A 15,788-nucleotide genomic window follows, 5' to 3' on the forward strand; every position below is an offset into this window, starting at 1 on the left:
AGTCCTTGCTGGGAAGGATGACTATGTAACTGCCTCATCCAAAATCAAGGAAACAAAAACAAGTCAGGGGGCGGGGGGGGGGGGGGGAGAGAGAGAGAGAAAGAGAGAGAGAGAGAAAGAGAGAGAGAGAGAGAGAGAGAGAGAGAGAGAGAGAGAGAGAGAAAGAGAGAGAGAGAGAGGGAGAGAGAGGGAGAGAGAGAGAGAGGGAGAGAGAGAGAGAGAGAGAGAGAGAGAGAGAGAGAGAGAGCTTCTAAATAGACAGGTTGCACCTAGTAACCCTGTTTGTAGCCACTTCCAAGCAGAGATGTTGAAGAGCCTCCGTTCTTCCTGCCGCTGCAGCTAGACAAAAGATCCCTGGCCACAGAAAGAGCTTCCTAGAACAAAGCCAAGGACAAGTGGCACCAATTATTTGAATCCTTCTGTTCCTGCCTTTCTATCAGCCAGCGGCATCAGAGCAGCAGATACTATCCACCATCTGACACAGGCGGGTTTTTATTACGGAAGTAACAGACAGACAGGAGGGCAATGAGGAGGCAATGAGTTTGGGGAAATAACAAAACTAAGATCCAACCTTAAATGACTGCGTCAATCAGCCCCTCTGATAGCTCAAATGGAAAAGGCAACTTCAGGAGGGAGAAACTTCAGCAGAAAGCCCCTGAGAAGACTGAAATAAAAAGACAGTCCCACATCCCAAGTCTTATGTCTGGTTGAAAGGCCAGACCCTGTTTGGTGCTCAGAGACGGCTCCTAACTTGGTACTCAAGGAATCATCTCTGAACTCCTACAGAGAAAGCTCCAAGTTGGGACAGATTGGGGCAGAGCTTATAAAGCAGTTTTACAAAAAGTAAGCAATGTGTGTTTTATTCCTGCATGTTTCTGGGTGTGAAAAACAAAAACAGAAATGGCAGAAGATAGTACAGGGGTTAAGACGCTCTCACCTTGCACACAGTCAACCCAGGTTTAGTTCCCAGCACCACACAGGGTCCCCTGAGCACCGCCAAGAGTGATCCCTGAGCCTGTAGGCCCAGATCACTGCCAGGTGTGGCCCCCAACCCCACCTCCCCCAAGCAACAGTCCCTGAGTGTACCTTCCATTCCAAGTCCAGGTACTCACTCCATTCACGTGTGCGTCTTCAGCTTCTGGGTCCGCGTTCCATTCCTCAAGTCATCTGCATAGAAACTTGGGATGTGTCATTCCCTTTTGTGTATGGGGTGGACACTTCCTGCTTCCTCATCACTCAGATTTCCCAAATAAAAGAACTTTGCTTCACTATTTGCTTTCTCCTGAAATTTTTTTGTGAGAATGGACAACGAATCAAAAAAATGCTGGAGCCAAGTCGGGACAGACTTTCCTTTTTTTTTTTTGGTTTTTTTTGGTTACACCCGGTGATGCACAGGGTTCTTCCTGGCTCATGCACTCAGGAATTACTCCTGGCGGTGCTCAGGGGACCATATGGGATGCTGGGAATTGAATCCAGGTCTGTCGAGTGCAAGGCAAACGCCCTACCCGCTGTGCTATCGCTCCAGCCCCAGACTTTCCTTTTTTACTGCAAAGAGCAGAACCCTCCCTCCAGCTGGGAAGGCATAGCGCCCCTCCAACACCACTCTATGATGCTTATTGCAGAGGTGAGGAAACAGGTCAAGATGGAAAAACAGAAATGAGTAAAAATTAAAACGTCCCGCAGAGTTGTATGCTTTTAGCATCTAGAAGTGTGCAAGCTATGTGTGTATATGATCCTTTTGTCAATGTGAGTGAGCATTTGTGTACAAGTGTGTGCTTCAAGGAACTTGCAGAAGCCACTATGGGGAGGGAAATAGCCCTCTTAAGGCTGGATTTGTAAGTAAAAAGTGATCAAGATGCCAGGGAGATAGGGGCCCTGGGCCCACATTTGACTCTGGCATCAAGTGCCCTCAGCCACAGTGTGGCCCCCACGCACTGAACTGCTTGAACTAGACAAACTGGCAGAGTATCTCCAGGAATGGCCCCTTGGATCCCAAAGCACTGCTTGCACAAACACACTTTAAAGTGATCCAAAACTATTTTTTTTTTTTGTTTTCTTGGGCCACACCTGGCAGTGCTCAGGGGTTACTCCTGGCTCTGCACTCAGGAATTACTCCTGGCGGGCTCGGGGGACCATATGGGATGCCGGGGATTGAACCTGGGGTGGCCGCATGCAAGGCAAACGCCCTCCCCACTGTTCTATCGCTCCAGCCCCAGATTCAATACTTTTTTTAAAGTCCAAAATCATTTTATCCAGCGGTTTTATTCTTTTTATTTATTTTTACATGAATCACCGTGAGGTACAATTACAGACTTAGAAACTTTCGTGCTTACGTTTCAGTCACAATGATCGAGTACCCACCCTCCACCAGTGCCCATTCTCCACCACCAATCCCAGATCCAATACTCTTAAACTGAGATGATTTGGGATTTTTAAACCACCCCAAAGATCCTCAGGGGTAATTTCTGGCTGCATGCAAAACAAGCACTCCACCCACTGTCCTACCTCTCCAGCCCTGATAGACTCTTTTGGCTATTTATCTTCATTTCTCTGTCCCTTTGGGCAATCGGCATTTGGGGCTTACTGGTTCCCTATGCTGAGGGGCCTCTCAGCCTCCAGGTCTCCATGCTGTCCCCATGCGGCATGAATGCATGCTTCAGAGTAGTGCTCTTGGGCCATCTCTCCTCCGAGGGGGCTTTATCCATCTCTAATTTCTGCATTTTTGGTCAAAGGCCACACCCAGGGAAGCTGGGGGGAAAGGTGATATGCTGGAGGCGGGGTGATATGCTGGGAACTCAGCTCAGGACATCACACACTACCACCTGCGCCACATCCCGAGCTGCCATTTCTATGGTTTTGCTGCCGTGTGGTCTACGGAGGTCCAATCTCCATGTCAAATGTGTAGTGATCTCAGCTCTAAAATCTCATCTCCCACAGCCTTGCTGCAAACCCCCTTCCAGGATTCATTAGCATCTCAAGCTTGCAAAAAGGAACTCTTTCTCCAAACCTAGCTTCTCTCCCAATTCCATTTGAATCTCAATTTCATGTATTTCCATCCATCCACCTACCAAGCTATATGGTCAAGGCATACCTCTTGCCTCTCCCTTTCCCTTCAACCCTTGCACCCCATGCCTAATAAATCTATTCAAATCCATCCAGCCTTCAATATAATCCTTCCATTTTTTAAGTTCCCCTCATCTCAAGGCCAACAGCCTATCCTGGTCTAGCCCTAGGGCTCATGATCCCATATGGGGTCGCCTAACTGAAGGCTAAATAAAATCTACTACTTGCCCAAGGTACCTCTCAAACATTTGTATTTGGTACCAGAGCTTATTTCCGGTGATGATACTGTTTTCCATTAGAGGTTACATATACAGAATAATCTGAAAATATATTCAAGAAGCTTACGTCAAACTGAATCTATGTGCACCGAGATTTCCTTATCCATCATTAGAAAGCAAATAGCAAACATCATTCTAGACTACAATACACTAGTTATCTATAATGAAATCCAAGTACAGTAAATATTGCTTTACCAAATAACAATTCTGTTAGCTCATTCCTAAATTGATCTGACATGATGGAGGAGTTATTTATTCAACAAAAGCAAGGTGAACAGAATTGACGTTTTTCTATTTGCATACAGGCCTGAGTGCTAATGCCTTGGGAATCCATCCATATGGACATAAGGTTCCTATAATTGTTTTGTGATTTTACTGAAAAGGCTTTTCTTCCTCATGCATTTTTTAATTAGTTCAAGGTTTCTCAGGAGTTAAAGCACTAGGAAATCAGGAAAACCCTTTCAGTAGAGTAACACAGAACAAGTATCAGTCATAACAGCATAAGGCGTCTATGTCTATCAATTTGTCGATTCCTCTTACGAGCACGATTCCTTTTTAATTTTTAGTAACATTTTAAATGATTATATTACAAATATTTATTAGCAGTATGTTTTGCATACTGGATAAGGGTGGCCTCTCCCACCCAGATACCCCGTTTTCCAGTAGCTAGGCAGTCACACCCAGAAACTGCCCCCGCTGACATGTAATCCCATCAATGGCCAACACCAAGAGACTATAAATCCAAGCTTCCAGAAGCTTGAGGCTGGAAGGGGGCAGTATGACATCTAATAGCCTAGTTCTCCTCTTGGAGTACCTGACAAACTACCGAGTCTATTACCTGCTCAGGAAGCCTGACAAGCTCCCCGTGGTGTATTCATATCCCAAATGCAGTAACAGATACAAACATACCTCTCGGAGAGCCTGACAAGCTACTGAGAGTATCCCACCCTCACGGCAGAGCCTGGCAAGCTACCCATGGCATATTCAATATGCCAAAAACAGTAACGATAGGTCTCATTCCCCTGACCCTGAAAGAGCCTCCAATCGCTGGGGAAGATGAGTAAGGAGAGGCTGCTAAAATCTCAGGGCTGAGTGTAATAGAGATGTTACTGATGCCCACTTGAGTAAATCAATGAACAATGGGATGACAGTGATACAGTGATGTTTTGCATAAACATATTTGTATACAATACTTTGTAACATCAAGTATACCTCAAAGTATATGGCATTTCACATTTATCCCCTTCTCTTTCTTTTGTCACAGAGGAAATTCAACTCTCAGCCCTCCACTATCATAAAAATTAAAAAAAAAAATTTGAGCAATCCAGAAGCAGAGTACAATAGCTACTCTCGGGTGGTGGGTGTGGTGGTGGAGTTGACAGTGCAGACCTAAAATAAGTAATGCTATCATAAATCACAACTCTTTAAAATAGTCATTCTGCCCTCCGTATCACAAAAGACTGGTAAAAGTACTTCCTAAAAACCAATGAAAATAAATGACATTATCAGCACTTCAGGGGAAGTAATCAAGACAGAAGTAACAAAAATAAAAATTGAGAAATATAGTCCATGCAGATACCACTTGTCAGATGTGTTTTCCTGAAAGCATCACAGATCCTTCTGGAATTTGCACTCCTAGTGTTCGAGCGATTATGTAGTTATATTTCTTTTTTCATCTTTTTGGTGATTCTGGGTATTGAACCCAGGGCCTCACCATATAAGGCAAGTGCTCTATCACTGAGACACATTCTTGACCCCTGGGAAGTACTAAATCTTAAGTTACTGGGTAACAAGGACATCTAAAGAGCTCAGTGAACAGATAGTATATACTCAGTACTTTTAATTTTTGCCTTTTGGGTCACACCCATCGATGTTCAGGGGTTACTCCTGGCTCATGCACTCAGGAATTACTCCTGGTGGTGCTCGGGGGACCATATGGGATGCTGGGAGTCAAACCTGGGTCTGCCACGTGCAAATGCCCTACCCGCTGTGCTATCGCTCCAGCGCCTCCCCCCCCAGTATTCTTCTACATGACTAGAGCAGAAATTAAATTATTCAAGAAATAATATCATAATGCCCATTAAAGTGAAGGGACTTGACGCTTTGGCCGAGCTCTAGCTGAAAAAAGGCACTCTAGAAAAGGCTTCTTCAGCCCACCTGGTAATGATTAACCTGCAATGTGGCAACCTGATGACCTTTAACTACTGTCATGGTAGAGTGGGACATGTGAAATGAGTTCTCTTATCCCGCCATGTTTAATCCTCTGCTGGTCACTGAGAATGCAAAGCATTTCCCCCCCCCCTTAAAGTAAAATTGTTTTATTTAAAGATACTTACTTAGACAAAAGTGAGGGGAGAGGAATAGACAGGTGCTCAAGAAAGAATACAGGCTTATGCAGGATGGAAAGAGCCAGAACAAAAGCTTTTCCTGATTGTCTGAAAAGAGAAGCTACTAAGAAAAAGAAAATTTTAAGTTTTAGCCACACATTCTTGACTAAATATCTATTTCATAAGAGCATATCAGGTACATATGATCAAGGAATTACAAGCCACCATCAAGATCAGACTGAAAAATGTGAACTTCCCTTGGTTTCTGAGTATCTGACACTATCACTGACATAATCCTTTAATCTACGTTTTTTTCCCCACTATGTCAAATGTTACTAAAAATTCTTCCTTTGTTTAAAAAATTTTTATTGAATCAACATGAGATACACAGTTACAAAGTTGTTCATGATTGGGTTTCAGTCATCCTTTAAAAAAAAATTTTATGGGAGAGAGGTTGAGTGCTCTTTTCTCTCTCTCTCTCTGCCCTCCTCCCCCACTTTGCTGCAAAATTCTTTTTTAGCATCAGGTAAAGTTGTTAGCAGTACAGGCACTTAGAAATCAAAGGCATCATTAAATTCCTTTTCAGAAGTTTGCTTTTAGCATTGTCTCAAGGCTCTTGAGAGCTAACATGATCAGGAAGCAAAAGGAGAGGCTTCACTAGGGTGAAGCCCAACACTGCATTCATCAGAATACAGTCATCAAAATCAGACACAGGCTGGAGAGATAAGCAGCCACTAAGTGCCTGACAGTGGGTTTAATCCTCCGCATCACCTATGGTCCCCCATTCTTGCTAGAAGTGATCCCTGAACAGGAGTAAGTGTAGAATACTGCCAGGAATGGCTAAAAAAAAAAAATCAAGACATAGAAAAAAGCAGCCACATGCTAGTGAAAATATCGTCTGATATTTGTAAAACCCAAAGTTCAGGACACTTAAAATGCTCAAACTGAAGGGGCTGGAGATAGTTCAAATGGCAGGGAAAGGCCCACGCCACCACCTCAACCTCTGCTCAACACTGCCAGGAGCAGGTACTGCCCCTGTCCCAGTGCCTGGGGGGCACACTTACTTTTCAAAGGCGAAATGTAGTGAACATTTCAAAGATTTGCAGTTCTTTGGTATTTTCTGCAGAGCTGGGAGCTGAGCCCATCTCACACATGCACTTTATGAGTGAGCCACATCCCCGGCCTTCCCTGCCAAAAATCTTCTGAGCTCTTCTAATGGCAACCACCAGGACGACCAGTTCCAGTAACCATTCAGTAACTACTGATAACTCCAGTGGGAGAACTAACAAATTCCCAAGGAGTTATCGCAAAGACTTTCAGACTGTATAATATATCTCATAACCAGTATACATTATATAGTATACATTTACACATTCATACATATACGTATGTAGACACAACGAGTATACAATATTTTCATATAAAGGAATACACAGAACAAAAGTTTTAGCATGGGAATAAAATGTAGCAAAAACATAAGTCTACACTGAACATATGTGTAAAAGATATTTAATTGTAAAATAGAAAAGTAGGCCAGAGTACAGTTTTAAGGGTAATTGCTTCTTTATACAGTATAGGTAATCTACAGGGATCTTACGGTTAAACATTTTCATAAAGCAGTAAAACATTTTAAAAAACAAAGAAAAAGGGACTTGAAGTTATGTTTTACAAAAAAGAACAAACAGTATGTCAGAATTTAATGTCCATACATTGTGAAATTCAACAATATCGCGAGAAAAGCAAGCCACAGCACAGACATACAGCTTTCACAGGGAAAAAAAAATGGTATGTAAGACATGTCAATATGGCATCACTGTGGTATAAAAGGTTCTTGTTCTACGACGTACAAAAGCAATGTTTTCCATAAGAATAATTTCCTGGGGGGGAAATGAGTCCATGAATATTTCAGAAACTCATATGCATTGAGTTTTCCAAAAGACATTATCTTAAAATCCAGTGCCTTAAAGTGCTTTCATGTGGAAATCATGATGGAAGGCACAGAATAGGCTCATGTCCCCACTATGAAATTTTCTAAAGAGCATAGATTTTTGCAGTTCGCAAATTCAAGTTTTCTTATAAGCTGCTCCTACTAAGAACATTGTCATCCCAATAAAACCAGCTGCTAACTTACCCAGTTCTGATGAATAAAGGGGGTTTTCCCCCCTTGCAACTATCATCATCTTTGTGGGGAAAATACCTATGCAAGTGATGCATTTTGAAAATATAAAACATGCAGAATATGTACAGACAGAAAGTTTTTAAAAATATTTGCTTCATATACATGTAAATCTACTTCGGTATAAGCTGAAATTGAACAAATATAAAAGTTCGCTTTCTAAAAATGTTTTCAGAGAATCTGAAACAACTTAGAGCTGCACAGAGATTTCCTCGGAGAGGGCTTCTCTTCAAATAGAAGGTTATACCGACAAGAGTAATTCCAGCATCAGTCCACCACATAATTATCACACAACATTTGGTCTAATCAACGATCACCCTTAAAACTGTTCTGTTTCTGAGAAATTAAGGTTTGTACTAAAATCAGAAAGAATTCACAAAAACAGTGGCTTATTGTGTTTTTGGATCTCTTCAACAATCTTTATCAACTCATTGGGAACTGTAAAAAAAAACCAGAAACTATTTACAGAATTCAGCTTTAAATACATTTCACAACTTCTGAAGTTTTATGTTACAAGAATTCAGAGCTCATGGCTTAAGTCCAATTATCAATCTGTAGATTCTTCAACTGATCCTGTCTTCCCCATGGGAAGTCATACTGTACATTACTGTGTACAGTTCAAGATTGTATTCTTTCTTGACCAAAAGTAAACTCAAACTACATGTTCATTTCAATTAAACAGCTTCTTTATTAGTCTGAAGACGAGTCATTGCTTCTAATTTCTGTCTGTAGGCCTCTGCTTCCTGTTCTTTCTTTAGAAGTTGTTGTCGATATTTTTGTGCTTCTCGATTTGCTTCATCCAGCTGTTTCTGAAGAGCTTCTCTTTCCTAGTTTAAAAAAAAAGGTTTTTCTTCAATTTTTGCATAAATATATTAATATGTATAAACATGCAGCCTTCAAAAAAATTTTTAAATGTCCTGGCTAAAAGCAGGCACTCCAGTTATCTCCACGACACCCTGCCTTCCCATATGAAACACTAATAATCAAAGCCTGTAATTTTATTGGAGCTGGAGAGAGTACAGCAGGCTAAGGTACTTGCCTTGCATGTGGCCAACCAGGGTTTGAGCCCTGGAAAACCATAAAGTCCCCTGAGCCCAAATAGGAGTGAAGCCTGAGCCCAGAGCTGTAAGCAATAAATCCCTGAGCACCATGGGTCTTCAAACAGCCCCCCAAAATCCTAACAACCGAAAAAAGAAACAACCACCCTAGAAAACCCTGATTCTATGATCCATACTATGGAAGATAGATAACAACTTCTGACACCTAGGAAATTATTTTCTTTTAAGTCCAGGGACGAAGCCTAGGACCATACACATAAAAAGTCCTTGTACTACAACTGAGTTACATATCAGCAAAAAAGAAATTAAAAATTTCTAATGAAAAGACTAACATAATGGATCCCAATTGGGTATCTGTACTTTTGTAAGAGTTTTCAAGTGATCTACAGTAACAAATCTTAAGCTAGGTTTCATACCCATCATCCAGACCAAAAAATGATGCTCAGAAATAATATAATTTCGGGGCCAGAGTGATAGTACAGCGGGTAGGGCGTTTGCCTTGCATGTGACCGACCTGGTGTTGAATCTTTGGCATCCCATATGGTCCCCCGAGCACCGCCAGGAGTAACCCCTGAGCATTGCTGGGTGTGCCCCCCGCCCCAAATAAAAAGAGACAGGTAATATAGTTTCCCAATGGTAAGACACTAACATTTTTACTTTTTTTTTTGTATTTTAAATTGTACTTAATTTTTTTTTTCTTTTTGGGTTACACCTGGCAATGCACAGGGGTTAATCCTAGCTCTGCACTCAGGAATTACCCCTGGCGGTGCTCAAGGAACCATATGGGATGCTGGGAATCCAACCCGGGTCAGCCGCGTGCAAGGCAAACGGCTGTGCTATCGCTCCAGCCCCTGTACTTAATATTTTTGTGCCTCAGACCCAGGATCACACACATGCAAGCCAGTACTCTGTTGCTCCATTCCATCCCTAGCACCTTAAACATTACTGCTCTTCAAACTTCCTCTATGAGAGCAAGCAAGATTCCTTGCCTCTAATACAGGGAGTACTAGCCAACATTAGTGTTTCCTATAGTACTTTACACAGCGGTAGAATACCAAATTTTCTACTGTGGTCTATTAGTATGTATAAAAGGTATTAAATTCCCCAATAAAATGAGAGGCAAAACAAAATCTGGTACATGGACATTATATTCTTTCTCTGTCTCTACGATACTCCTACTTACTATAAGGGTTAAAAAAAAAAAACACTTCAAGGAATCCAGATTCTAAACTGGGAAGATGGTTCAAAGGACTGTAACACAGGCCTTGCACACTGGAGAGGCCCTGTTTGATAACCAGCACTGCACTGTCAACTGAGCACTACACTGGGAGTAGCCCAAGAATGTCCCCACCCCCAAAAATTATAGTTTTAAAACTCAGAGATTGAGTGTATGCTTTACATGAGGGAGCCCTGGGTTCAATCCTCGGCACCATATGGAACTCCTGAGCACCGCCATGTGTTCCAAAGGAAAAAGGATTCAGAGTTTCGCCATTTATTAAGCATGTAAATAAAATATTCAACTGTACTGACTCAAACACAACCTCATCACAGAGGCCCAGAACATTTTAGTGAGGCAGGGGCTGAGAGTGATAAGAAAGACCAAATTCCTGCCAAGTCCTCACAATGAGCTGGGATTGAATGTGAGCTATCAGCAGCCCGCAGAAGAGACCAGAATCAGGCCTCTGCCACTCTGCTAGAAGATTCCCTTCTCCGATCACAGGGGCCACAAGGAAGAGTCCTTGTTAACGTTCCTGCCTTTCTGCGACTGCTTCCTTTGCCAGCAAAGTCAAAAATAAAGCTGGATCCAGCACTTATTATTCTTATGGTCCACTAGATGCAGAGGCTGACTGGTCAAGGCAGGCTCTAAAATCTTCCAATTACACACAAGTTATCTCTGATTTAACAGGCAAGCCCACCCATGCTGAACTCTCATCTTTACTCTAAGACTGCAGAACAGGGACAAGTCAGAAAGGACATCATGAACCAGGTCTCCTGTAAGAAATCATTACCAGCACCCTGGTAGGGACTGTGCACACAGGACTCTGAGCACAGCAAAGAAGGGGTTGGGGTTCAGTTTTGCTTCCCCAAGAGCTAGACTCCCACCTCTGGCAGGGGCACTCATGGCCCTGTATCGGTGCTTTTAAATGTTCACATTTGAGGGCCAGAGAGAACAGGAATTAAGGCATTTGCCGTGCATGCAGCCAAACCCAGTTTGTTATCTGGTACCCCAAGCACTGCCGCCAGGAGTGATCCCTGAGCACAGAAACAGGGACAGTCCTAAGTACACCTGGATGTGGCTAAAACCACCCTCCTTCCCCAACAGTTTCCCCCGCAAAAAAAAAAAAAAGAAAGACTTTGTATGTTAGAAGACCCTTTAAGTAGTCACAGTTTTGAATATGGATTAAAAATTTTGCCCAGATTTGATGGAAAATATTAGATACATTAAATATCTAATATGAAGTGTTTAAAATCAGCTACAGATTCAGCCTTTAGAAGATGAAAGCAAATCATAAGGAAGTCAGTCTAATGAATACAGGTTAATCCTATTTCTCTTGTTGCATATTTTTAATTCAGTTCTTCAAGTAAGTGAAAGGAGAGCTTCCATCTGCGTGACAGGCCAAATAAGACTCAGTTCACTATGCATTCATTGGCTAAATCTGAAAAATCTGAAAGAAACATATCATTGGCACTCCTCTTTAAATATTCTTAATCCAGGGCTGGAGCAATAGCACAGCGGGTAGGGCGTTTGCCTTGCACACGGCCGAAACCGGGTTCAATTCCCAGCATCCCATATGGTCCCCTGAGCACCGCCAGGAGTAATTCCTGAGTGCAAAGCCAGGAGTAACCCCTGTGCATTGCCGGGTGTGACCCAAAAAGCAAAAATAAATAAATAAATATTCTTAATCCTCAAGACAATGTATCGTTAACATAAAGTTTAAGTGCTTTCATTTTTTACTTCTCAACACTTACAGGCAGTTGAGGAAAGCCTTTTCCCTCTATCACCTTAACAAGGTAAGTAAAAATCTACAAAAAGTGAAAATGACATTTATTTTACTTAGCAATTTCTTGTTTCCAAATTTGTTAACTTTTTCTGGCCAGTGGTGCTCAAGGATCAAACGAAGTGCTCATGCATGCAAAGTATGTATTCCAGTTCTGTGAATTATCTCCCTGCCCTATTTATCAAATGTTAAGTGAACATATATTATATGTAAGACTTCCCTTACTACAAACAGTAATTTGGGTTTTTTTACACATAAATAGCGAAACATTTGAGATTTGAGTTTATAAATAGAAATGCCAATCTTATGGTTTTAATTTTTTTAAATACAACTTTAATAAGGACTCTGAATTCTTAAGTAAACTTATTTCAACTTACTAATAATGTAATACTAAAAGATATTGAAACTTTTTTTAACACTATGAAATTCAAGAATTCCAAGACAATTTCTGATTTATAATTAAGATTTGATAGCAAATAAGATTTATTACTCTTACTAATGCTAATATTAGAACTCCACTAGGAAATAGATTCGCATTTGCTTTTTAAATTTTTTAAAACTGATTCATGCATTGTTTCAAGTGACGGCAATTAAAATATGTAAATTTTACTACTTTAAATATGTAAGCTTCTTTTTTGGGGAGGCAGAGGGGGCACAGTTTGGGACTCACCCAGCAGTGCTCAAGGGATGTGGGAAACTGAAATAAGGCCAGCGGATGCAAGGCAAGCACTTTAAACCTGGTGCTATCTCTCTAGCCCTTCCCTTAGTATTTAATTTTCTGGTAATCAAAACTTTCATTTTACTTTAGCCATTATAAAGCAAAAACATCATTACTCCTGCCTTTTCACTAGTCCTTAAGTACATTCTTTTCGAAATGATTACGATCTGATAATGTAAGTGCTATTCATTTTCCACCTTTCATTAATGGGAAAGCCAAACCTTACTTGACCCAAATCACACAATCAGAAAATTATACAACGTAACTCCAACTTCACCTGATTCTAGACCCATATTTCTGAATTAAGATAATTTAACTTCAATTCAGAACAGTAAGATGATTATTAACTGAAGAAACCTGAAAATAACAAACTATCCTACAATTAACACCAGTGAGGAGAAAATCAAAGAGTGACAAATGATGTTATTTTTGTGTTTGGGGGTCACACCCAGCATTGCTCATGGCTTATTCCTGGCTCTGAACTCAGGGATCTCTTCAGGTGGAGCTCTGGGGAACATATGGGGTGCCAAGGATCAAACCTGGGTCTGCGGCATGCAAGGCAAACGCCTTATCTTACTATAACTCTGGGCTCCAAATGATAAGTGTTATTGCTATTTCTTCCTCCTTTCCAAAAAAAGTTTTAATTATCTTTAGAAATGCAAAGGCTACACTATTTATTTACAATACATTTTCCTTAACAAACTAACTTTGCAGAGTCTACTGACAAACATCTGCATTGTAAATTGGAAAACTACAGCACCTTCCTTAGACATGCATGCTGACAGTTATGAATACATACACTCAAAGAAAATCCAAACATATTAATAGATGAATTAATTTGTCAGTTCCTTTGAATTTCTCAACCTAATCATTAATATTTTTAGACCAGAGAACTCTTTATTGTGTGTGGGGAGCGTCTATCCTTCACTAAGGGCAGCTGCTGTGCTCTGTAAAACTTTAACAGCAAATGTAGCCTCTACCCATGAAATCCAAGTGGCATGTCCCTGGGTGACAACCAAAATGTCTTCAGACACTGCCAGATGTTCCTGGGAGTCAAACAGGCCCCAGCTGAAAACCACTGCTTTAGGGAACCCTTTGGACTAATGGCCAAGCAGTTACCTAAAGAGAAGTATAAGTCACAGCCCAAGATAATCCTACTGGTCACCTAAGAAAATAAATTCAAAAGAACCCTTCATGTATTATAAGGAAATTATTACCTGGTTTGATGAAAATATTGGAGGTCATTTCTTCATTCTATATCTCCATCCCACCTCTACCATCTATACTTACTGTATGTTTCAAGGTTTCTCTTTAATATCTCTAAGTAGTCATTCAACCTTGATTTGAACATTTCTAGTGATGGAGAATAAGATTTCCATTACCAGAAAGCTCTAATTACTAAAAACAAAACAAATAAAAAAAACACTTTTTTATACCAAGTTGAAGCCCTATTAAAGTTTTATCTCCTTAGTTTTAATTTATTCATATTTTATTCATGCTTTCCTATTATTCACAACTATGCACCCTGCATTCCAAACGTCCTTAAGAAAGAGATTAGGCTATACTTTAAGTAAATATGTGGGTTACATGTTGTCTAAGATTAATTAAAATTTTTTATTATAACTTTATCATATAGTTAAAAGTACATAACAACTTTTTAACCTTATATGGCAGACATAATGTCACCTGACACTAGAAAACATATTTGTTACTGACTTATACTAAAACTGTTCAATGGAACAGATTTGTCAATTTGTGGCTACGAACTGCAATGTTCTGAATATTATTCTTTCATTTGACAAAATAAAACAACTCACCCTAAATAATCATAATTTTAACCAAACATTCTGATGAAACTATGAACCAGATTCTTTTAATTATGTTATTTGTGATTACAAACAGTTATCAGTCTAACATTTGAATTAATTTGAGTCAGGGATTTTTCTAATTGTCTTTAGTCAGAATTTCTATGTTCCTCTTAGAAGCTTTTAAAAACAATTCTCTCATTTGTATATAGTAATTTTTAACAAGGAATTTCTAAATTTATCAATAATTTTCTATCATAGAAGTATGTAATGAGTTAGCTGATATTTTAAATTCTCAGAATATACAGATACAGATAGAGTTTCTTCTAAATTTTAATTTAAAAGAAAAATCAAAATCAAAACTCAAGTAAGATAACTTGCCTCAAATCTAGTAAGGGCAAGAGGAAGGATACAAACCCAGCTCAGTTAATTTCAAGTCCAACGTTCCTTCCACTGCTTTTCTTCTTTCAAAGTTATTTAAGGTTTTCATTTTATATACATTAGCATCAAATTTGGATGACGTGATTTTATTATAGTCATGTGAGAAAAGGAAAAAGAACTTATGAGGTACCTATGGTTTAGTTACACTTATAAACTAGTTTATATTTATTAAATTGTTCGGGAGAGGGTAATAATCTAAATGCATTTAATTTCCTTATTTATGAGTAAAATACAAGGCTACCTACCATTTAAAAAAGATAACCCAGTCAGCAAACATTAACCTTCTTTAAGAGGACTGCCCAGCTCAAAAGGCATTTGCATTTCACTTTTGAAAGAACAAAAACTCCTTTAAGTACTGGTGAGAATGATGTAAGTTTAATAGAAAATAAAGAATGGAATACAAGAACCAAAGACATTCCGATGTTACCATGAAGACAGACTTTGTTACAAACAAATTCTTCACTCATCCATTCATTCATTCAATGTTTATTTATTGAGGGCTTGCTATATGTATAAGGCAAAAAAAAAATGGACAAAATAAGACAAAACACTATATGCTTTCATTCTGTATCAAAACAGCACTGTCAGTAATAAATATAAATGACAAAAAAAAAAAAAAAAAGCAAAGCAAATTCAATTTATTTTGGATGACTGCTGCAAAACACACCGGGTAAAAGACTCCTTACTTCTATTTCTGCAGATTCCACCCGGTTTTCAATTATTTCGATACATTGTCTCTTAGCTGGTGGTTCTTCACTTATTACAGTTTCTTCAGCAATATCCGTTGCTGGAACTGTCAATACTGAAAAGAAAAAAATGTATATAAATATATACATACACATCATTACTTCACTCTCAGGTTTGGCAAAAATAAAATATCTTGACACTGTTTATGCAGCTCATCTAAAATATTCTGTTCAAAT

The 15,788-nt window shown here is 39.8% G+C and overlaps 1 protein-coding gene across 8 annotated transcripts in view; it reads right to left on the reverse strand.

Annotated features, from left to right (window-relative positions):
* Positions 1–7,161: 7,161 nt before the first annotated feature.
* The window catches only part of GABPB1 (GA binding protein transcription factor subunit beta 1), a 59,564-nt gene continuing 50,937 nt past the window's right edge, over positions 7,162–15,788 (reverse strand). For all 8 annotated transcript variants that reach the window (XM_004611777.3, XM_055130623.1, XM_055130621.1 and 5 more), the window contains exons 8-9: positions 15,552–15,667; positions 7,162–8,671 (exon numbers count right to left, since the gene is read on the reverse strand). In XM_004611777.3, the coding sequence (XP_004611834.1) occupies positions 8,519–8,671; positions 15,552–15,667 (269 nt within the window). In that variant the 3' untranslated portion in view covers positions 7,162–8,518. The remainder of the gene's footprint in view (positions 8,672–15,551; positions 15,668–15,788) is intronic.

Source organism: Sorex araneus, chromosome 3 (genome assembly GCF_027595985.1).
Source record: "Sorex araneus isolate mSorAra2 chromosome 3, mSorAra2.pri, whole genome shotgun sequence".
In the NCBI taxonomy this organism is placed as follows: domain Eukaryota; kingdom Metazoa; phylum Chordata; class Mammalia; order Eulipotyphla; family Soricidae; genus Sorex; species Sorex araneus.